The sequence below is a fragment of the Zingiber officinale genome, chromosome 10A (genome assembly GCF_018446385.1).
Source record: "Zingiber officinale cultivar Zhangliang chromosome 10A, Zo_v1.1, whole genome shotgun sequence".
Classification (NCBI taxonomy): domain Eukaryota; kingdom Viridiplantae; phylum Streptophyta; class Magnoliopsida; order Zingiberales; family Zingiberaceae; genus Zingiber; species Zingiber officinale.
The window spans coordinates 89,087,325-89,110,880 of NC_056004.1; the positions used below are offsets into that span (position 1 = coordinate 89,087,325).

The window sequence follows — 23,556 nt, forward strand, 5'->3', positions numbered from 1 at the left end:
TGGCCACGTCGGCGTTCCCATTGTGGATACCTTACTGCTTGGGGTCCTCCAATGCTTTCGTAGGATGTTATGATTTATTTTCTTTGTGATGACTTTGAGTCGGATGCGACGAGAACGTTGGGGCGAACAATTTCACCTTTTACCATATGAAATAATGACCACTATTGGGAGGGCAATGCTATCCCTCACTCACTACAAACTAAATCAGAATTTATTGTTTATAAATTTTGCGTTTGGTAAATTACACGATTAATTAGATGCTGCAAATCATCTTTTTCATCTTCTAATGAACCCACGAAATCGACATATCATTTGTGATCAAAGCTGAAGCTTCTTTCCCATCCGAACAGCTGCTCCATCTCCTCAGCTCCGACCGTGACCAGCTTCGTCGACAGCCGTCTCTTGTGCGGCGCCGCACACCTCGTCTTCTTCCTTGGCGGCGGTGGCGGGCAGCTGTCGATGACCGGCGGCAACCTACTCTCTGCCGAAGTTGGCGTGCGGCACTCTTCCTCGACGTTGTTAGAGGGCAGCGGCGACACCATGATCACTGGTAGTGGGATGGGGGGAAGCAACAAGCCCGGCGACGGTGGCGGGCGGTTAAACTCCGGCGAGGCAGACATGTAGCGGAGCAGTATGGGCGTGAGGAAGCGGAAGGATGAGAAGGAAAGTGGGCGGTGTGGTAGAGAAGAAGATAGAAGAAGGTGTGGGTGGGTCCCTGGTGGAGAAGAGTTTTTAGTTGACCCGTCTCTAACTATATGACTCATCTTTATTTACTACTCCTGGGTTGGTTACCAAAATAATGAATATCCATTATTGTCCTTTTTTTTATCATTATTTTCTAATATTTTTATGATATTTTTATTTTTGGCAATTGATCCGATTCAATAAGTTAAATAAGTTAAATGGTGCTATTCGGTTTGATTTACATATATAAAAATCTTGTATCATATCATACCAAAAAATTTAATATATAAACAATCATACCAATACCCTACTAAATTTTGATATACTCTACACCAAAACTTTCTATACCACTAGTGTGATCGTGCACACGCATAATATAATAATATATAAATTATTTGGATTTTTTAAAATACGAATGATTTGAATTTTCTAGTGTCATCTTACGTTCATAACCAAGAATTAATTATTTATGCAATAATACAAAAATCCCAGCAATAAATTACTATAATAGGTTTCCTTATGTAAAAAATTATTTTAATTTAATATTATACTTATCTTAATAAAAGAAACTAAGAAAAATATATTTTTTAACATCGTCTAAAATATTTATAGAAACTTTTTTGATCATAGTGTTGTCAATTCTAAAATTTGAGACTAAAGAGAATTATACTTTTTTATATAAAACAATCAGAAAAAATTAATGATGAGAAAAATTCATAATAATACGTTATAACTGAATCTCGAACTCTATATCACTAATTGTTTCGTTTTGTTTGTGGAATTATTAATAAACTTTGAAATTATTTTTAATATGAATAGAAAAAAAGGAAATTCATTTTAAGTTTCATCAAAGTTAGTTAGTAAAGGGAGAAGATTTTTAATAAAATAGTAAGATATAATGACTTATTAAAACTTTTAATATTTCAGATTTTTTATATAATTTAATATTTTTCAGTTTGGTACGTGTAATATATTAAAATTTTTATATATTTCTTACCCCTACTTGCTGGTCCAATTTTAACACGGTTTTATAGGTATATGAAAGACTTGAGCCCATAACAAAAGAATAGTATAGGAGATGTATACCTCAATTTTTATCGTTTGAGCTTACACAATAGGTGCAAATTTTGAGAAGTCCACTCGTAACGGTTCTGCGGCTCCAAGGGCATCATCGAGAAACAACAAAACGAAGAAGGAAACACCAAATAACCAGAATTAATGGAGCATTTACAATTCACAAAATTCTGGAAGCAGAAGCTCACTCCCCTTTGGCACAGCGAAACTCTTATGCTAGTTGATCGAGTAGGCCCTGATGACCTCGACAATAGGTGCGCGGCACAAGGGGCACTTACTTCCAGCTTTGACCAACTCATGAGCACACATTGAGCAAGTGCACATATGGCCACATCTGTTCAAAGGGAAAATGAGAACATGTTGGGGTTATATTTCTGTCTAGAGGAAGAGATTCAGACCTGTAAAGAAGAGAGTCGATATGGTTATCGCAACAGACACAGCAGATCCCTTTTCCAACTTGATTCCATTTGAATCCATCAATAAGTGCTTCCTCACTGCAGCCTGCATCATACCACAGACTGAAGTTAGATTCAAAGAGGCGCAGAGAGGAACTTTATTTGAAAAACTGAAAATTTATCCAACATATGGGTCCAATGAAAACTTGTACAAACTTGCATTAGGTAATTCTTAAACACTAGGTTCGATTACTTGGATGGAAGATAAGAGAGAGTGAAGAGAGTGACAAAAAGATTACACAAATTAGGGAACTCCTAATTTTGTGAGTCTTACCCTCCTCTCCCCTATTACAATCTATCATAGGAACAAAACACCATACACTGAAAAGAGCATGCCAATCTTTCAGTAAAGAGGTTTAGACCATGGTCGGCAATCATCCTATATCAATCCAAATTGTCTGAGTTGGATCAACATTGGCTACTCACAATAGTTATTTTTTTCTGAGAAATGAAAATTTTATAAAGATTATAAAGAAATTTAGACAAAAAAAAAACAATAGTAATATAAAATTGATGAAATTCATTGAAATTTCATTTAAATATAGAGTGAAAGTTAATATCTTATCAAATTGAGATAACATTGTAAACTTTGAAGCCTTCGCTTTAATTCTAACTTGATTCTTAAAGAACAAGAAAGAAAGAGTATTTGTTTCCCTCTAAAATTCATTGTTCCTATTTAGACTTTATACGTTATCCATCTATCCCTCGAGGGAGGTAATTATGAATTGGGAGAGGACACAATAATCTCTATCGGTCAACAAGGATTATGAAATTGCCCTTCAATGAAAAGCTATTTGGGCACCTGACTAAACCTTATAACATTAAATATAAAATGTGGCATTATTTGTATATTGTATTTTTAATAATTGGATATATAATGACATATCATAGACATTTTTTAAAAGATTTTAGATAATCTATTATGATCCCATATATGAAATTATTTTTCTATATCTTTCTCATTTTCTTTTTTCCACTGATTCCCATTCACTGATCCTACCAATATGATACAACTGATATTTAAGTTTTTTGACTATCCAACCCTGATATCAATTTTGACAACTATAGTTTGGGCAAATGCTCGGTACAAATACATTAAAGTCCAACAGTTTTGAGGGGCTTCAAGACAACAAAGCTTCACAATAATTCAATGAAAAAAAATTAAGAAGCAGCAACACTGACCTTTGCCATAAGACCGATTCAAAGCTGCAGAGACTTCCTGTCTAACTGCACGTTGTAACTCCACTTGCATTTCCATGCAAGCTTCCAGCATTCTTTGCATATTATTCATTCCCTGTTGCATCCTAACAATTTCTGCCTTTAAGTCACTGAAAGCATCCCATTCCTGCACTTAAACCATTATGTTTAGCTTGGATGCAAAAGCAATATATCAAAAAGTGATATACAAAACATTATTAATACTCTTGATTTCACTGTTAAAATGACATTAATAATGTCCATCCAGGAAAACAGCAAAATGTTGTATTTACCAAATAACCAGGAGAAGAAGTATTACCGATAAAAAATTTAAAAATAGTGGAAAGATAAGGACACAATACATTGAAGGTATAAATGATGAAACCAACAAATGCCAGTGTTCAAACCAGCAAAAAAAGAGAGCAGATGCTAATAATGGATTTAGCAATCAAGTACCATCATAAAGCACTAGTTTCATGGTTGTCTATGCTGACTGCAAAAATTAGATAATTTATTGTACAACTATAGAAGGAAGATGCCGCACAATTTCTGAGCGATGCATGTTTCGCCTAACCCAATTGTTCATATGAGTCCTGGAGTGCCAAAGTGGTGGTCTTGATGGCAAACGTGGCGGTGGAAACACATTAGACCTCATAGTAGCCCGAGTTTGACCATCTCTTCTCTCAGCCCCATCTTCTTCTGGTGTAATGATAGGCAATGGCCTGCCTATATCCCAATCAAATGGAGTTGTGCCTTGTCGTTGAACATAGGATTGTATTAATTGGTCTAAACTTTCACGAAATCCACTATGAAGAAGGTTAGAAACACTCCTCCTACAACAAAATAATTCAGCACAAGGATAATGAAAGTACAATAACCAATAATGATACAATACTAGGAGTGAAAATAATCGGTCATACCTACTAAGGAGTTCCCTAAGCTCCATACTGTATACACGTTCATCATCAGGAGGGATAAATCTGTTGACTCGTCTAATAGGACTAGACCTTCGATTTGTTGCAGGATCTTCCTGTTCATCCTGCCAGTTTTCGGCAGTATTAGGAGGTTCATCCTCATGCCATTCTTCATGAGCTTCATGTAGAGGACTGTCTTCTCCAATATCATACCCAGTGGTTTCCAATGGCCAATCCTGATCCATGTTTTCCTGCCAGTTTGCATTGAAATCCATATCCTCAAGGGTTCCCCTGGTTTCTTCAGGCCAATCAACTATAGTAACAACATCATTTGATTCCCAGCCAACTCTATCATGACCAGTATCTTCTTGTTGCTCAGCTACATCAGCAGGAGTTTCCTGAATATCATGAGTTTCAACATGATGATTACTCTCCAACCCAAGCATCTCTTCTCTCTCTACTGTTTGGTTAATGTTAATATCCTCACTAGATTGAGTCGCCTCCTCAGTATTGATGCTAGATAAATATGTTCCAGTACTGGCTAGAAATTGATCTGTCACAGAAAAGCTTTCATTGGCTGAAGAATAAGGCTGGCTTGTTGCTTCATCATGAACAGAATTCTCTAATTGAAAGTAAATACCCTCTCTGTTCACATGAGACATGATATCAAAACAACATGACAATATGAGAAAGAACAATGGCATCCCACATCATGTATGTCCCAACAAAGTATTAACCTACAAAAACTCCTCATGCAACAATATAGAGTATAAAATTAATTGAGCATCTGTGAATATGAAATGCATGTAGCAGATTGTTAGGGAATCACGAATATAATGAGAAAGAATCTTCATAACCAAATGCTCTCAAGTAATACAAGGGAGAGATACAAAGGTTATACAGAGTTGATGGCTATGCAGTAATTTGGTTAATTGGAAGCGGATAAAAAAATTTAGACTACAACTTTGATCTGCTCATATTTACTCTAATTGGAGGTGACTGAATATACAAGAAGTCATTTCCTTCTAGTTTGAACAGCATAATGGATATTATGACACGATAGAGCTCCGTTATTCAGAAAGACAAACAACATATGACTACAATAACACACCATACTCAAGTTGCAAAATAAAATACTGCCAATGCTTCTAATTTTCATTGGCACACAATAATAAAAAAAAAGACAGGGTTTTGAAGGTAGTTAAAATTAACTACAACTATAAGAACTACACGATACAAAGTAAAATCATCAGAAGTTGATAACTATATTGTGGATAAGTATGATTCAACAAATAGATGGTGTTACCTTAGACCAGAGACATGATGATGTTGCCTCAACTGACCTAATTCTCTTTCTGCAATTGATGGTGACCTCTCTTGGTCATCTGTCATTACACCATTTCTTAAAAATCGTCCCCTCAGCAATACCTGTGAAATCAGAGAAGTTTAGATTTTAGACAGCCACATAAATGACTCCATGAATTTCCAAATAGCATCAAAAACTGTAAATATGCTCAAAGAGAGTAATTTATATCAGAGAATCTACGAATAAAATAAGAAATGCTGCGAGTATATTGATATTTAGAAGAACCAAGGCCAATTAGGTTAATGAGCACAAAAATCAACCTCAAGATACCAATAATTTATGTTGAAAAAAAACCAAACTAAGGCTATGAATTAATGTCAACGCACAGAAGGTGAATAGATACCTCAACTATAGTAATTTCAATGCATGTAAGAAGCTTTCATATTTATATATGAACATTCCTACTTCCAAGTTCGTTTTCCTCATTAGTCGATCAGTTTGATTGATAACTACACCCTCAATTTGCCTCTGAATTTAAGAACAGTTTGGACTCATTGCAGATTTGCAGCATCTACAGAAACATTAACTTAAGTAGTGCTTTATTAATCACAAAATTGAAGCAGAAAACAAGAACTTTATCTTTTAAGTTAAACAAACCTCTATTGCATGCAAATACCATATTAACTTAAAAAGTAATAAAACAGCCCTAAGGTCCTGAATTAACAGCTTGACAAACAAAACGAAATTAAGAACTGGATAAGATGTCGCCTAAACAAAACAAAGATAATGTTAAATTATCCTATAACATAAAATAATTTTTGCATAAGAGATTTTAGCTTTTCAATATATACCAAACAACTGGCATGCTATTAACATGAAATTTACTTTTATGATTTGCAAAATTTTGGCAGTTCAATAATTCTCTTATAGCAGAAACAAAGTCAGAATATTCTACTGTCATCTGACTTGCTTGCTTTTGTTTCTTTTGGTTAATTGGTTGCCCTTTTGGAATGGTTCCTGTTAAAAGTCAGCTCCTTACCCGCCCAAATGATGCTATAAAATTTGTAAAGAAGATGTATAACATGATCAAATTACTTGAATGCGATTGCGGTGAGCAAATCCTGAAACTGCATGATGCTCTGATAATGCCTGGAGCTCATTCTGCCTTTCCGATGCCATCCTCGTGATCAACTCAAGTCGAGCTTGTCTGCCCCGCAACCCCAGCAATTCCCTTCTCACAAGCTCAGGATGGCCATCAGTTACAGACTCATTTCTTTCCCTCTGCCTTTCCTCCCTCCGACTAGCACGGCTTTCTCTCGGTTGCTGACTCGTCATCTGCACCCACTCTCTCACCAATCTCACTCTCTCCCTTTCAAGTTCCCCTAGCCCATGCGCCCTCGGCGTCTCATTACTGCGGGCAATCCTAGATGCTGATTCTGCAATCTCACTCTCCGTCATCCAACCACGTACTATCTGTCGCACCCTCTCCCTTACCGCGTCATCAAGGTCAGGAGATTGTTCCCGACTTGATCCCCGATCATCCTCATCCACTGGACCCCGTCTAGAAGAGGAGTCTGTATGTCCGTGAGCCCACTGTGCGTATCCAGGATACTCACTCTCGCTTGCTGTAACCGAGCTGCCATCCAGCTCATTCCGGCCTTCCAAAGGAAGCCGATCACGAAGTGCAGACACTGCCGCGGTGCTCCTACGCTCCGCCCTCGCAGCAGCCGTCACGTCCTCGAGCTCCCGCCACATCTGCAGCATCGACGACGCACGAGAAACAACCGGACGTTCCACCGCGGTGACAGCCGACGGCGACCTACGGGACTCCCTGAGAAAGGAAGGATCGAGCATGGACACAGGGTGGCGACCTGCCAGCGCCATCAGCTCAGACTCGCGGTTCCGCCGCTCCATGGTGGTAATCATTTCCTCAGCCTGGCGCGCGACCCACCGGCTGAACACTCTCGAGTGTCGGCGCGCCGCGGACGAGGACTCAGCGAGGTCGTCGCCGTCAAGATCGGACCTGCGGCGTCTTCGGGCAGCGAGCTGCTCGGCCTCGATCGTATTTCCCTCCTCCTCCTCCTCGCCGCCCCCCGCCGCGCAGGAGGAGGAGAGCCCGGTGCCCATGCAGCCGTCGAAGTGGCCGCGCACGAGCTCTTCGAGTCCGCACCGGAACTCCAGATCGGCCTCCCTGTGTCGGAACTCCGCCATGGCCGGAGCTGCCCTTTTCCGCGCTCGATCACGGTCGTCAATCAAGAAAGCAAAAGGGGGAAAGCGCCAGGCGATTTGAGATGCAGCTCCCGGCGACGATTTCAATCCCGCGCGGCCGTTGAATCGACGGGAGAGGCGATCAAACACCAAAAACAAACCCTAATAACACGCAATCTCCAGAGGATTAAAACGAGATCAAAAGGAAGCAACAGCAGAAATTTAGAGAAATAGAAGAAGACGGACACAAATTAAATGCGCATTCACGTGATATCGTTACTCTTTTATCACCTAACTAAACTCCTCCGTTCTCAGAAAGTAGGAAGTACTCAACACAAAGAAACGGGGTAGATTTTTAAGGTAATCAAAGTGAACATATCAAATCATGTCGTCCACGTCATGCATCTGAAAGCGGCAGATGAACTCCACGTGGCACATCATTACATTAATTACCCTTTGCTTATATATAATGCCTTCGAAAATATTATCTCAAATATAGTTTATTAGGTTTTTTTTATATTAATTGCCTTTTTTTTCTTCAATGATTTTTTTTTACCTATATTTTTTAATGAATTTGTTGGTCGATCTTTCTTTTGGCTATAGTCGTCTTAATTACTGCATGAGCGAATAATTAGAGTGGAGCCACATTTGTATTGAGTCCAATTTGTATGATTTGGCTCTAATTATTTGGATTTTAGAATTTCGATCCATGTAGGCCACAACGAGCTTCTTTGTCAACGTAAAAGGCACCACCGACGTGGACTATTAAAATATGATTGTGATATATACACCAACTTATATATCATATTTTTTTTTACTTAATATTATAATTTAATTCCTAAACTCTAAACATTAAATCTTATTTATATAATTGAAAATTAAAAAAAAAAATCACTACAGATGACGCTATATATATATATATATATATATATATATATCCTAGACAGACATTCAATGGGCGATCCTCAGTGAATCCAAGCGTCCGAATCATTGTCGGACATCCTGAGTGGATTTCGGCCACTCACATCACCCAAAAGTTGTCTGGGCACACGGATTCACTAAGAGTCGCCCGGTGTTACCCACCGAACGTCCGCATAGGATAACAAAAATCTCTATATATATATACATGCACACCTTATCTTTCACACTCCGTGCACACCTAAAAAAATTTTTAATTTTAATTTTTTTTTGTACTTATTATTATAACTCAGTCCCTAAACTTTAAAGGTAAAATCTTATTGACACAATCAGGAGTTTAAAAAAACAAAAAAAAAAAAGGAAAAAAAAACATTGTTTCGTTGCTTGTGTGGGTCGTCCACGCTTGTTGCCCATGATGGGCGTGCAAGATAAAAAGTTATATGGACTCAGGACACCTGGAAACATTAGGACGCCTTGGATTAATAGGAGCTCCCCTAGTGATATCAAGCACCCTGAGTCGTCTCAGTTACAGAAATGCAATGCAGAAATGAGTCAGGGAGCATATATATATATATATATATAGGATATGCTCCCTGATTAGAAATCGGCGCATGTGCTCAATTTTCATTGTAGTAGTGCTCTGTCACTATTTTTTTATTTTTCTAATGTAGCAGCGTCCCGTCAAAATTGTTGGATCAGGTAGCATATGAGAGGGGATGAATCACGTGGTTTTGAAAACTTGTTTCTTTTTGAAATCTAAGTACGTAGCGAAAAATTGAGAAGAAAAAGAACACACGAAAACATAGTCGATTTTACTTGATTCGGAGCCTTCGGCGACTCCTACTTCAAGACCTAGGTCTCATGGACCTATCGATGGGTAATCCACTAAAATGTCTCTTCCAGTACCTCCGGAAAGGGTAATCGAGTACAAAGAAAGTTAGAACAAGTGCAACACCTTGCACTTATTCATTTGCAATAATTAATTAAAAAACACTTCTGTTACTGACATGTATGAATTGAAGTGAGAGCGCTTGAGTGTCGGTGTCGATGTGACGGCCGCAATCGAAAGTCCTCGGAGTAATAGTTGGGTGTAGCACCTTCGCAGCAGGATGTTGGAGCAGCCGGAACTGTTAGAGTGTATACTAAAAGCCTAGCTTTTGGTATAAATATTTATCTAGAAATAAGAATCACATTGGTCAAATGTCTACATTTATGATAAATGTAGTTGCTCAATTAATTTATATTGTAGATAACATGGTGTGTGATGTCACATACAGAAGATCATGTTATCGGTTCCTTATAAATTATAAACAGTAGCTCACGACCAAGATGGAAAGGAACAAACCATTGGAAGGTCGTAGTGTAATTAGGTATTAGTTTATCTTAACTATATAATTACACTAGTACACTTAGAGTGTATTGAGTAGTACCATTTGAGGTCGTTCCTTTTATACTGACTTTATAAAGGAACAAAGACCTCAGTTATTATGGAAGTGTGTGCTCTTAATCCTAATATAATAACAAGCACATATATTTGATATTTATTTCTTTAATTTACCAATGGGTGAGATTTAATTCGATAAATCAATAAGCCCGATAAGTTGAGAAATGATATCACTTATAGTGTGTGTTGTTGATTATAGAAGGAAACTGTGTCCTAGTGATCTAGGTTGAGAATATCCCCAAGAGGAGCTCATAAGGATTGTCATGTTAAACCCTGCAGGTGGACTTAGTCCGACATGACGATGAAGTTGAGTGGTACTACTCTTGGAGCTAGATATTAATTAAGCGAGTTGTCAGTAACTTACTTAATTAGTGGACATTTGTTATCTTAAACACAGGGAGACTAACACACTCATAATAAGAAGGAGCCCAAAATGTAATTTGGGATTGGTGCGGTAGTTCAATAATAGTTCTTTAGTGGAATGAATTATTATTGATGAAATTAAGTTGTGTGTTCGGGGCGAACACGGGATGCTTAATTTCATCGGGAGACCAAAACCAATTCCTCCTCTCGGTCCCTATCGTAGCCTCTAGTATATAGAGATTTATACCCACCGATACCCACCTTCTTACCCATCAATAGGTGGCCGGCCAGCTTGGAACTCAAGCTAGGGCCGCCAAGACCAAGTGGATGAGACAAGTGGTCGCCAAAGCTTGGGTCCCAAGCTTAGGTGGCCGCCACTAGAATATTAAAAAGATTTTATTAAAATTATTTCTTATGTGGATATCATGATTTTAAAGAGAGTTTAAAATTAAAATTTCCTTTTATAACTTTCTACAAAGATTAAGAGAAGAGATTAATCTCTTTCCTTATTTGTAGTTTAAAAGGATGGTTTTAATTTTGGTAAAACTTTCCTTATTTGTAAATCATCTACATGTTTAAAGAGAGTTTAAAATTTGAAATCTTTCCTTATTTGTTGATTAAAGGAGGATTTTAAATTTTAAGAAAACTTTCCTTTTAACCATGTTCATGATTTAAAAGAGAGTTTAAAATTAAATATTCTCTTTTATAAGTTTCTACAAAAGATTAAGAAAAGATTTGATATCTTTCCTTATTTGTAGATTAAAAGAGATTTTAATTTTTAGAGATAACTTTCTTTTTATCCACATGTTAAAAGAAAGATTTTAATTTATTAAATTTCCTTTTTATAAACCAATCATGAAGGGATAAAATTATTGGAGAAATTTTATAAATTTCCGGAAGCAAATAAGGAAGTTTTAATTGGTGTTTAAAATTTTATTTGCTTGGAAGTTTATTGTTGTGGCCGACCATTGAAATTTGAAAAGGAAAAATTGTTTTAATTAAATAAATTTTCCTTTTCATTGGCAAAAGAATTAAGGAAGTTTTTATTAAATTTTCCTTATTTGCCAAGACCAAGGATTATAAAAGAGGGGGTAGAGGAGGCTTCAAGGCTAACGACTCTATTCTATTTTTCTCCCTCTTTTCTTCCTTGGGTGTGGCCGGCCCTTTGTTTTCTCTCCTCTCCTTTGTGTGGCCGAAACTTTCTCATGGTGGAGATAGCTTTGGTGGCCGGATCTAAGAAGGAGAAGAAGGAGAGAAAGCAAGCCTCGTTTCTAGTATCCCTTGGAGCATGGTGGTGGTGGCCGAACCTCTTCATCCTAGAAGAAGTTTTGATGGCCGAAATTTGCAAGGAAGAAGAAGGTGCTTGGTGGTTCTCATCTCGGAAGATCGTTGCCCACACAACGTTCGAGGTTAGAAGAGGAATACGGTAGAAGATCAAGAGGTCTTTCTAAAAGGTATAACTAGTAATTTATCTTTCCGCATCATACTAGTTATTTTTGGAAATAATACCAAATACAAGAGGCATGCGATTCTAGTATTTCGAATATATTTTTCGATGTTGTGTTCTTTTATTTTTTTTTCCCTTGTGATTTGATTGTTCTTTTCGGTTAACCTAAAGTTATTTTAGGAAATTAAATATTAGCTTTCCATAAAAGGTTTTGTCTAGTCGATGGTGGTTGCTCCCATATCCAAGAAGGTCATGTGCCTCGCCACGTCAGTACTGGGAACCAATTATGGAAATTAATATTTAATGGAATTAATAACTTAAGGTGATTTGGATCGAACGTGTTAAGTTCCGCAGGAGATCCAAGTCAAAACCTAAAAGAACAAATAGATTAAGTTTTGGATCAAACGTGTTAAGTTCCGCAGGCGATCCAAAATTTAATTTAAAAGAACACATGGTAGCTAGGAAAAGGTTCAGATCTTTGTACAAAATTTTTGTACAGTGGAACCACTAGGTTTTCCGAGTAGCAACCAACAATTGGTATCAGAGCCAGGGTTTTGCCTCTGTGTATTTGGTATTAGTTTAATTATGCACATGTCATACATAATTTAGGCAGGATAATAGTAGGATGTGCTAACTTTGTGGATGCAGGATCCAACTATTATGGCTTATAGTTATTATGTGTGTGATTGGACCCTTGGACATGTCAAGGGCATTTTATTGTGTGTGCATGATTGTATTATAAAATACAGTGTATTTAGTTTTATTAGGATTTTATTTTTGATCTAGTTACATGTACATTCCTTTTATAGAATATAGGATCGATGGATGTAAATTTTATTTTATGTTCGATCTAGTTTACATGTACATTCCTTCGAGTAATATAGAATCAAAATGTAAAATTCTATTTATGTCGCGGATCAAATCTTGCAAAGCGTGAAACCTTCTAAGGACAAGAGGCGCAGCGGAACTAGGAGCAAGATGGATGCGACAGCTAGACCCGGTGGCAGTGGCCAAATATGGCAGCAGCTTGGGATGACAACACACGGAGGACAACAAGAGATAAAAGCCATAATAGTTGAAAATTAGATTTTCTATTTATTGCTTTTATATTGTGTTGTGTGTGCATGTTAGTTTACATATTTAGTAGGCTAGCATAGTTTAAAATTCCTCATTTATAAATAACTAAGTGGGAGAGGGATTTTTAAGTAAATCCCATGGTCTCCATTACTGGTTTGTAAGTGATGCAAACAAACTTGCGCGTTGGCTCTGAGTGCCTTCCTCCATAACGGATGAGCTTGTTTGTGGATCACTAGAATGAACTTCCATTTTGGATGACTATAGGAAGTTAATTAAGAGCGTGTGATCTTCCCCAACGGAAGGGGCATAATCTTATTAATGGACTTAGTGTCAAGTAATGGTATACACTTAGACACATCTAATAGTATCCTCCCCATCGGAGTCACTGCTATTATTTGTGTGACCAAATGATACCAACTATTAATTTTATTTGTCAAAAAGTTAGGTTGACAAGATAATAAAATTAATGGGTTAAAACCCTCCTTTTACAAATGTTGAATTTGTATACGTCCACACTATCGTGGCATGCAAAATTCACGGTGTTTGAGGTGTTGGTGAATTTAAATAATATTGTTTGAGGAATCAATATTGTTTTTAAATTCAAAAGTTTTTGACCAAATATTTGATCAAAGACAGATCAACTATTAATTTTATTCGTCATAAAGTAAAGTTGACGAGATAATAAAATTAATGAATAAAATCTCCTCTTCGATTTTGTATATGTCCACACTATCGTGACATACAAAATTCATGGGGATTTTTAAGGAGTTGATCTTGACCAAGTATTTTTTGTGATTCTTAGGATTTAAAATGTTTATCAATCCCCTAGTAGTCATACTATAAGAAAGACTTAATAATCCTAATTGTAATGATTGGAAATAAGACTTGGACATTAAGGTAGACTGTCTTCTTAGAACTAAGAACAATATAGGTGTATTTAATTCATTAATTGAAACATGTTTAGTGGTGTTATCTACTAGAACCTGGAGTGTAGATACAGATGTCATTAATCATATCCGCAATTCATTGCAGGGTTCCAGGAAACCCGGCAACTAAATGAAAATTAAAACACCGTCTACATGGGCACTACTGTAAAAATGGTAGCTGTTGCAGTGGGAGATGTTTATCTTTTGATAAGAATAAAACATGGATTTTTGAGTAATTGTCTTTACGCACCAAGTTTAGAAAGAACTAGTTTTCAGTTTCTAAACTATTCAAAGAACTTGATATTCTGCCTCTTTTAATAACAAAGTTGTTATTAAGAAAAAGAGGGAAGTTATCTGTTCTGGTACGTTGGTTGGCAATTTATAAATTCAATAACTCTCACGATGCAACAAATGGAAATTAGTAACACATCTTCTAACTTTAAGAGAAAGTAACCTTCGGAAATGAACCAATTATATCTTTGGCATCTAAGGCTAGGTTATATTAACTTGAGTATGATTCATTGGTAGCTGATGAACTTTTGTGTTCATTAGTAGTGGAAATCTTTCCAACCTGCGAGTCTTACTTGGAAGGAAAAATAACCAAGAAGCTTTCAAGTCTAAGGGATATGGAGTCAAAGATATGTTGAAATTGGTTCATTCTGATTTGTGTGATCCTATGACTATCCAGACAAGAGGTAGTATTGAATATTTCATCTATTTTATAGACAACTATTCAAGATACAAATAAATTTACTTAATGTACCGTAAGACTAAGTACTTTGATTAGTTCAAAGAGTACTAGGCTGATGTGGAGAAACGACAAAGTGAAAAGACACTATGGTGAAATCATAGTGGCAAGTACCTCTTAGGAGAATTTAGGAGTCACTTATCAGAAGTAGGGATTCAATCCAAACTAACTGCACCTGGTACACCTCTACAGAATGGTGTAGTAGAAAGAAGGTATAGGACTCTTATGGAAATAAGTAGATTGATGATGAGTTATTTTACCAAATTCATTTTAAGGATATACTCTGGAAACGGAAGTGAACATAGTACCTTCCAAAGACAGAACTCTCTACTCATATAGAATTACTGAATAGGCGTAAGCCTATTTCGAAGCATATTCGGATTCGGGTAGTCCAGCACATATGCAGAAGAGAGACAATGATAAGTTGGACAGGAATTCACTTGTTTGTGGGTTATCCTAGAGAAATGAAAGTAGGTTTATAGTCTTAAAAATCAGAAGGTCATTGTTAGCATCAATGATCGATTTTTAGAAAAGGACTATGTAATAAACCATGTGCCCATAAGAAAATTTGTTCTTAAGGAAATAATAAAAGACATGTCTAATCTAGTACCAACTGTACAAGATGAGATACCACAAGGAAACTGCAACACGTATCACAAATGATACAGTGCCTCGTCGTAGTAGGAGGGTTGTTAGGCAACCTAAAAAGATTCATGTTTTGGGAGAGTTTTTGGACTCGATCCCTGGAGGACATGAACCTGATCTCCGAACATATGACGAAGCACTCCAAGATAAAGATGCAATATCTTGGCAAAGAGTAATGAATAACAGAATTAGAATATATGTATTCTAATAAAATCTGGAAGCTTGTAGAACCACCAAATGGTGTAAAAGCTTTTGGGTATAAAAAGGTCTATAATAGGAAAAGAGGGATAGACAGGAAGGAAGAAACTTTCAAAGCAAGGCTAGATGAAAAAGGAAACTTTTTCACTGGTAGCCATGCTTAAGTCTATCCGGATTCTTTTATCTATTTGGTAAGTGGATGTCAAGACAACATTCCTTAATGGAAGTCTTGAAGAAAGCATCCATATAAAGCAACCAGAAGGGTTCATTGCAAAGGGCTAAGAGCATCTTGTGTGCAAGGTCAATCAGTCTATGGACTGATATAAAGCATAAAGGTCTTGGAACATCCAGTTTATCAAAGTAATCCAGACCTTTGGATTCATTTAGTAACTGGATAAGTCTTGTGTATACAAAAGGTGTGATGGAAGCGTGGTGGTATTTCTTGTACTATACGTAGATAACATTTTTGGTAGTTGGAAACAATATCAAAATGTTGTCAGAAGTAAGGGTATGGTTGTCCAAACAATTCGATATAAAGGACTTGGGAGAATATATATATTCTTGAGATCAAAGTAATAAGGGATCGCAAGAAAAGAATATTTTACTTATTCCAAGTTTCATACATCAGAAAAATCCTTGCTCGTTTTAAGCATGCAAAACTCCAAGAAAGGTTTCTTACTTTTTAGGATGGAGTAACTTTATCTAAAGATATGTCTCTGTAGACATCAAAGGAGATAAAGGAAATAAAGGCAATTCTTTATGCTTCGGCTATCAGAAGCCTAATACATGCTATGCACGAGATCAGAAATCTGTTTTGCCAAGGGCATAGTTAGCAGATATCAAAGTAACCCTGGACAAGGACAGTGGACTGCAGTAAAACATATATTGAAGTACCTTAGAGGCACTAGAGATTATATGCTAGCTTACAAGGCAGTTAATTTGGTCCTAGTGGGTTGCATGGATTTTGGCTTCCAATCGGATAGGGATAATAATAAGTCAACCTCGGGGTTTTTGTGTTTACTTTAGGAGGTAAAGTCATAACTATGGAAGAGTGATAAGCATAGGTGTTTTTCTGGACTCCACCATAGAAGCTTAGTATATGGCAAGCCTCTGAGGTAGCCATAAAAGCTGAATGACTCAATAACCTCAAGATAAACTTAGATATGATTTCTGGTTTGTCCAAAGATTGTTACAATTTATTGTAATAATGTTGGTGCAGTAGCAAACTCGAAGAAACCATAAGTCTATAAGGCAAGTAAACACAATAGAGCGCAAGTACCACCCAATACGAGAAATCGTATAAACGAGGAGAAGTTGTTGCTGCCTAGAATGCATCAGGTGATGACCTATAAATCCTTTCACTAAGGTCCTTAAGGCAAGAGCTTTTGATGGGCATGTTGAAGGGTTGAAGAATCAGATGTATGGCAGCAGATATGGCAGCTTAGTCTTTTAGTATAAGTGAGAGATTGTTAGAGTGTATACTAAAAGCCTAGCTTTTGGTATAAACATTTATCTAGAAATAAGAATCACATTGTTCAAATGTCTATATTTATGATAAATGTAGTTGCTCAATTAATTTATATTGTAGATAACATGGTGTGTGGTGTCACATACAGAATATCATGTTATCAGTTCCTTATAAATTATAAACAGTAGCTCACGACCAAGATGGAAAGGAACAAACCATTGGAAGGTCATAGTGTAATTAGGTATTAGTTTATCTTAACTATATAATTACACTAGTACACTTAGAGTGTATTGAGTAGGACCATTTGAGGTCGTTCCTTTTATACTGACTTTATAAAGGAACAAAGACCTCAGTTATTATGGAAGTGTGTGCTCTTAATCCTAATATAATAACAAGCACATATATTTGATATTTATTTCTTTAATTTATCAATGGGTGAGATTTAATTCGATAAGTCAATAAGCCCGATAAGTTGGGAAATGATATCACTTATAGTGTGTGTTTTTGATTATAGAAGGAAACTGTGTCCTAGTGATCTAGGTTGAGAATGTCCCCAAGAGGAGCTCATAAGGATTGTCATGTTAAACCCTGCATGTGGACTTAGTCCGACATGACGATGAAGTTGAGTGGTACTACTCTTGGAGCTAGATATTAATTAAGCGAGTTGTCAGTAACTTACTTAATTAGTGGACATTTGTTATCTTAAACACAGGGAGACTAACACACTCATAATAAGAAGGAGCCCAAAATGTAATTTGGGATTGGTGCGGTAGTTCAATAATAGTTCTTTAGTGGAATGAATTATTATTGATGAAATTAAGTTGTGTTCGGGGCGAACACGGGATGCTTAATTTCATCGGGAGACCAAAACCAATTCCTCCTCTCGGTCCCTATCGTAGCCTCTAGTATATAGAGATTTATACCCACCGCATACCACCTTCTTACCCATCCAATGGGGCCGGCCAAGCTAGCTTGGAACTCAAGCTAGGCCGCCAAGACCAAGTGGATGAGCCATGTAGGTGGCCAAAGCTTGGGTCCCAAGCTTAGTGGCCGGCCACTAGAATATTAAAAGGATTTTTATTAAAATTATTTCTTATGTGGATATCATGATTTTAAAGAGAGTTTAAAATTAAAATTTCCTTTTATAACTTTCTACAAAAGATTAAGAGAAGAGATTAATCTCTTTCCTTATTTGTAGTTTAAAAGGATGTTTTTAATTTTTGGTAAAAACTTTCCTTATTTGTAAATCATCTACATGTTTAAAAGAGAGTTTAAAAATTTGAAATCTTTCCTTATTTGTTGCTTAAAGGAGGATTTTAAATTTTAAGAAAACTTTCCTTTTTAACCATGTTCATGATTTAAAAGAGAGTTTAAAATTAAATATTCTCTTTTATAAGTTTCTACAAAAGATTAAGAAAAGATTTGATATCTTTCCTTATTTGTAGATTAAAAGAGATTTTAATTTTTAGAGATAACTTTCTTTTTATCCACATGTTTAAAAGAAAGATTTTAATTTATTAAATTTCCTTTTTATAAACCAATCATGAAGGGATAAAATTATTGTAGAAATTTTATAAATTTCCGGAAGCAAATAAGGAAGTTTTAATTGGTGTTTAAAATTTTATTTGCTTGGAAGTTTATTGTTGTGGCCGGCCATTGAAATTTGAAAAGAAAAAAATTGTTTTAATTAAATAAATTTTCCTTTTCATTGGCAAAAGAATTAAGGAAGTTTTTATTAAATTTTCCTTATTTGCCAAGACCAAGGATTATAAAAGAGGGGGTAGAGGAGGCTTCAAGGCTAACGACTCTATTCTATTTTTCTCCCTCTTTTCTTCCTTGGGTGTGGCCGGCCCTTTGTTTTCTCTCCTCTCCTTTGTGTGGCCAAAACTTTCTCATGGTGGAGATAGCTTTGGTGGCCGGATCTAAGAAGGAGAAGAAGGAGAGAAAGCAAGCCTCGTTTCTAGTATCCCTTGGAGCATGGTGGTGGTGGCCGAACCTCTTCATCCTAGAAGAAGTTTTGATGGCCGAAATTTGCAAGGAAGAAGAAGGTGCTTGGTGGTTCTCATCTCGGAAGATCGTTGCCCACACAACGTTCGAGGTTAGAAGAGGAATACGGTAGAAGATCAAGAGGTCTTTCTAAAAGGTATAACTAGTAATTTATCTTTCCGCATCATACTAGTTATGTTTGGAAATAATACCAAATACAAGAGGCATGCGATTCTAGTATTTCGAATATGTTTTTCGATGTTGTGTTCTTTTGTTTTTTTCCCCTTGTGATTTGATTGTTCTTTTCGGTTAACCTAAAGTTATTTTAGGAAATTAAATATTAGCTTTCCATAAAAGGTTTTGTCTAGTCGGTGGTGGTTGCTCTCATATCCAAGAAGGCCATGTGCCTCGCCACGTCAGTACTGGGAACCAATTATGGAAATTAATATTTAATGGAATTAATAACTTAAGGTGATTTGGATAGAACGTGTTAAGTTCCGTAGGAGATCCAAGTCAAAACCTAAAAGAACAAATAGATTAAGTTTTGGATCAAACGTGTTAAGTTCTGCAGGCGATCCAAAATTTAATTTAAAAGAACACATGGTAGCTAGGAAAAGGTTCAGATCTTTGTACAAAATTTTTGTACAGTGGAACCACTAGGTTTTCCGAGTAGCAACCAACAGGAACGTCGAATGGACGCGTAGTAACTCGTATATTAGTTGTTGAATGAAGCTTGGTCGAGACTGCCTTAAATAGGCCATGGAAGGCGCCTTCCATTAGTGTTGAAGGCGCCTCTAATTATATAAATTTTATCCTGACTTTGTTATGTCTTATCTGCGCCGAGATCCAAATTTTATCCCTTGGAAGGCGCCTTCAAGCCATTGAAGGCGCCTTCCATGAACAGTGCGAAGGCACCTTTGGGTATTGTTCATCCGAAGGCTTTTTGCTCATTTTTGCCCTACAAGTTATGTTAGTCCAAAACTAAAACATCTAAACTGTAAAACAAAGTTAACACAGTGAAAATAAGTAGTAATTAGTGTTAGGACCAAAAGTAGCTAGAGGGGGGGGGGGGGGGGGGGAATAGCTCGTCGCTCGCTCGTTGCTCGGCGTTGCTTGTTTCTTCTAAGATGTGCAGCGGAAAATACAGAAACAAATCACACAACGCTAACACGGTTGGTTTACTTGGTATCCACCTCACAAGAGGTGACTAATCCAAGGATCCACACCACGCACGCACCCTCCACTATGAAAACACTCCTTTTCGGTAACTACCGAGGGCGGAGAAGCCCTACAAGACTCTCAGTACAAGAAGAAAGGAAAGGGAAACAAAATACAAGCGTAAAGCTTACAATGAGTACAGAAAACCCTAACCCTAGCTTCTCTTCTTGCCTTTGATCTGCCTCTTGACTTGGAAAGCTTCCAAGATCCTTCAAGAACTGGTGATCTGATCTTTGAGAGCGCTGTGGAGGAGTTGGCGAGAGATCTGGAGTGAATCGGTGAAGTAATACCGGGAAATGAACGCTCGCGCTTAAATCGACGCTAAGGTCGATCCCGATCGATGGAATGCTCCCATCGATCGGAGGCTTGATCGATCCACGGATCGATCCAGCGCCTTCGCGCGAAAACTTCGGATTGATCCACGGATCGATCCGGCGCTTATCGCGCACGGTCACGTCCCAATCGATCCATCGATCGATTGACCCTTGGATCGATCCACCGATCGATCCGAGGGTTCGCGGGACTCACCGGATCGATCGGTGGATCGATCCAGATCTTCCGATCGATCCACCGATCGATCCAGACTGGATCGATCCACGGATCAATCTAAACCCGGATCAATCCACGGATCAATCCAAACCTCTGGATCAATCCACCGATCATCCGATCCTGGGTTTTGCCCAAAACCAAGCCCAAAGCCCCTAAACCAACATCTAGTCAACCATGACTTGTTGGTACATAAGACCTAGCATCCGGTCACCCTTGACCAGCTAGGACTCTCCCACCAAGTGTCTGGTCAATCCCTTTGACCCACTTGGACTTTTCTCTTCTTGCCAAGTATCCGGTCACTCCCTAAGACCTACTTGGACTTTTCTTCCTCGTGCCAAGTATCCGGTCAATCCCTTTGACCTACTTGGACTCTCACCAGAAGTCTGGTCAACCTTGACCCATCTGGATTTCTCTTGCCTGGCTTCACTCACCAGGACTTTCCCAATTGCCTAGCTTCACTCACTAGGTCTTTCACCTGGCTTCACTCACCAGGATTTTCCTCTTGCCTAGGTTCACTCACTAGGACTTCCCAATTGCCTAGCTTCACTCACTAGGTCTTTCACCTGGCTTCACTCACTAGGATTTTTCTCCTGCCTAGCTTCACTCACTAGGACTTCCCAGTCAAGTATCCGGTCATCCTTGACCTACTTGACTCTTCTTCAATCAACCTTGCATTGTCAAACATCGAAATCCAAACCAAGACTCAAGCTTGGTCAACCAGGTCAACCTTGACCTGAGGAATGTTGCACCAACAATCTCCCCCTTTTTGATGTTTGACAATACCAACACTATCACTTACAATACCACATGTAAGTTAGGCTAATCCCATAGCCTAAACCTTCTTCATGCCACTAGGTAATGAATACATAAGTTAAGCCCTTCATTCTCCCCCTAAGAGGGCAAACTCCCTCTAGGTGATAAAAGCCTAACTTACTCCCTTTCATTCTCCCCCTATTGGCACACATCAAACCATGCCCCATTTTTGGACACACATCAACAAATTCACTTGTTGAAAACTCTCCCCCTGAAGAGTTGCTCATCATTGTTCACAACTTCACTCGTTGTGATCAACACGATAATGAAGGTCCCATACCCTTCATTATCCTTAACCCTACATTCTCCCCTAATGTAGGTAAATGCCCATCCTTGAGCATTATCCACTTGAAGCCACTTGAACAATGAGGATATCCACTCCCCATTAAAGTTCAAACGCTCAACCTTGAGCATGTTCTTAACGGAAGGTTAACCACCTTCCAAGATTCATGAAAAGTAATTTTCATGTCTTTAAAGATTCCCTCCCCCTAAAGACATGGTGGTAACTTCTGTCATTGCACCAACAATGACTTGGAATCCCTAAACCTTTAGGAAACCCAAATTTAGAAGTTTTGAGGTTCAAATGTTCAAAATTTGAAACAAACCTCAACCTAAACTTCAACTTAGCCTTCCTTAACCAATCCATCCTTGTTTTCAACACGAAAACACCCTTTTTAAGTACACAAATGTGTATTGAGGGGTTTGAAATGGTTACGTAGACTAAAACAGGTTCAAAATGCTGAAATCAGGCCTTCCTAACTAAAATCAGTACCTTGGATCGATTGGAGTTGGGTTCCAATCGATTGAACCTTTCTGAATCGATCCACTGATCGATTCAGACTACCTGGATCGATCGGCTGATCGATCCAGCGAGCTTCTGCTCACGGGAGACTTGCCTTTCGAATCGATCCACGGATCGATTCAGGCACTCCAATCGATCCATGGATCGATTGGAGCTCTGATAGTTGCTGAAATTCCATTTCAGTCAACTTCAGAAACCCCTAGAAAATTCTACAAAAATTCAAAAATCATGAAATTTTGTGTAGACATTATTTAGGGCATACTTAATCATGGAAAAATAGCTTTCTATGAAAATACATCATATTTTCAAAGATTGACACAAACTTGAAAACTTGCAAAAACTTTAGTGTTTTCTTCAAGTTTGTGTCTAACTATTCAATGGTGATTACTATCAAAAGATAGCCTTCACCAAGGTTTTCCAAAAACATTTTAAAAACATTTTCAAAATCAATTTCCCATCACATTCCTTGGGCTTAATGCACATGACTTGTACATTAGCTTTCCCAATGATGGGAAAACACATAACTATGTGTTTTGATGAACTTAAAACTCAAGGAAATGCACTAACTCAGCATGTTGAGTTTTGTTCATCATCCTAACATCTCACTTGTATCTATTGTGTACAAAACACATACAAGTCATCTTATAGGTCTTTGTGAGATGTAAAGTTTGGTTTTGCCCTAATCTAGGGATCATGCATATTTATCTAGGCATTTTGTAGATATTGGACATCCACCTAGGATGTCACTTGTTGATACACTTCGTAAATGCCATTTGTCCTTAATTTTAAGGAATTAAAAATAATGCATGATAATGTTATGGCATACATCAAAATGAAATAGTTTTCAAAAGAAAGATTCCTATAACTACATGATGTATGTATGTCATGACATGATTTTTTTTTTGTGTTTTCATAATAAGGCATGAGTGCAAAATACAAAACTAAATGTGATGTCATGGCATATAGTGAGAAAACAATCATGACAAGGTTTAGCATAAATAAAATACCTAGATTACCTATCTAAGTGTCCTTAAACCTTAGCTAAGTTAAAACTTAACCCTAGATTGTCCTCTAAATGCTCCAAGAAAATGCCAAAGCCTAAATTTGCATTTCTAG

General features: G+C 37.4%; 1 protein-coding gene across 1 annotated transcript; it reads right to left on the minus strand.

Annotated features, from left to right (window-relative positions):
- Positions 1–1,740: 1,740 nt before the first annotated feature.
- Positions 1,741–8,064, minus strand: LOC122026974. The gene is made up of 7 exons (XM_042585741.1): positions 6,726–8,064; positions 5,631–5,752; positions 4,331–4,969; positions 3,955–4,243; positions 3,396–3,558; positions 2,157–2,259; positions 1,741–2,092 (listed from the first exon to the last, which is right to left on the minus strand). Exons 1-7 carry the CDS (start codon positions 7,839–7,841, stop codon positions 1,975–1,977), a joined length of 2,550 nt encoding a protein of 849 aa, XP_042441675.1. The 5' UTR covers positions 7,842–8,064; the 3' UTR covers positions 1,741–1,974.
- Positions 8,065–23,556: the final 15,492 nt, after the last annotated feature.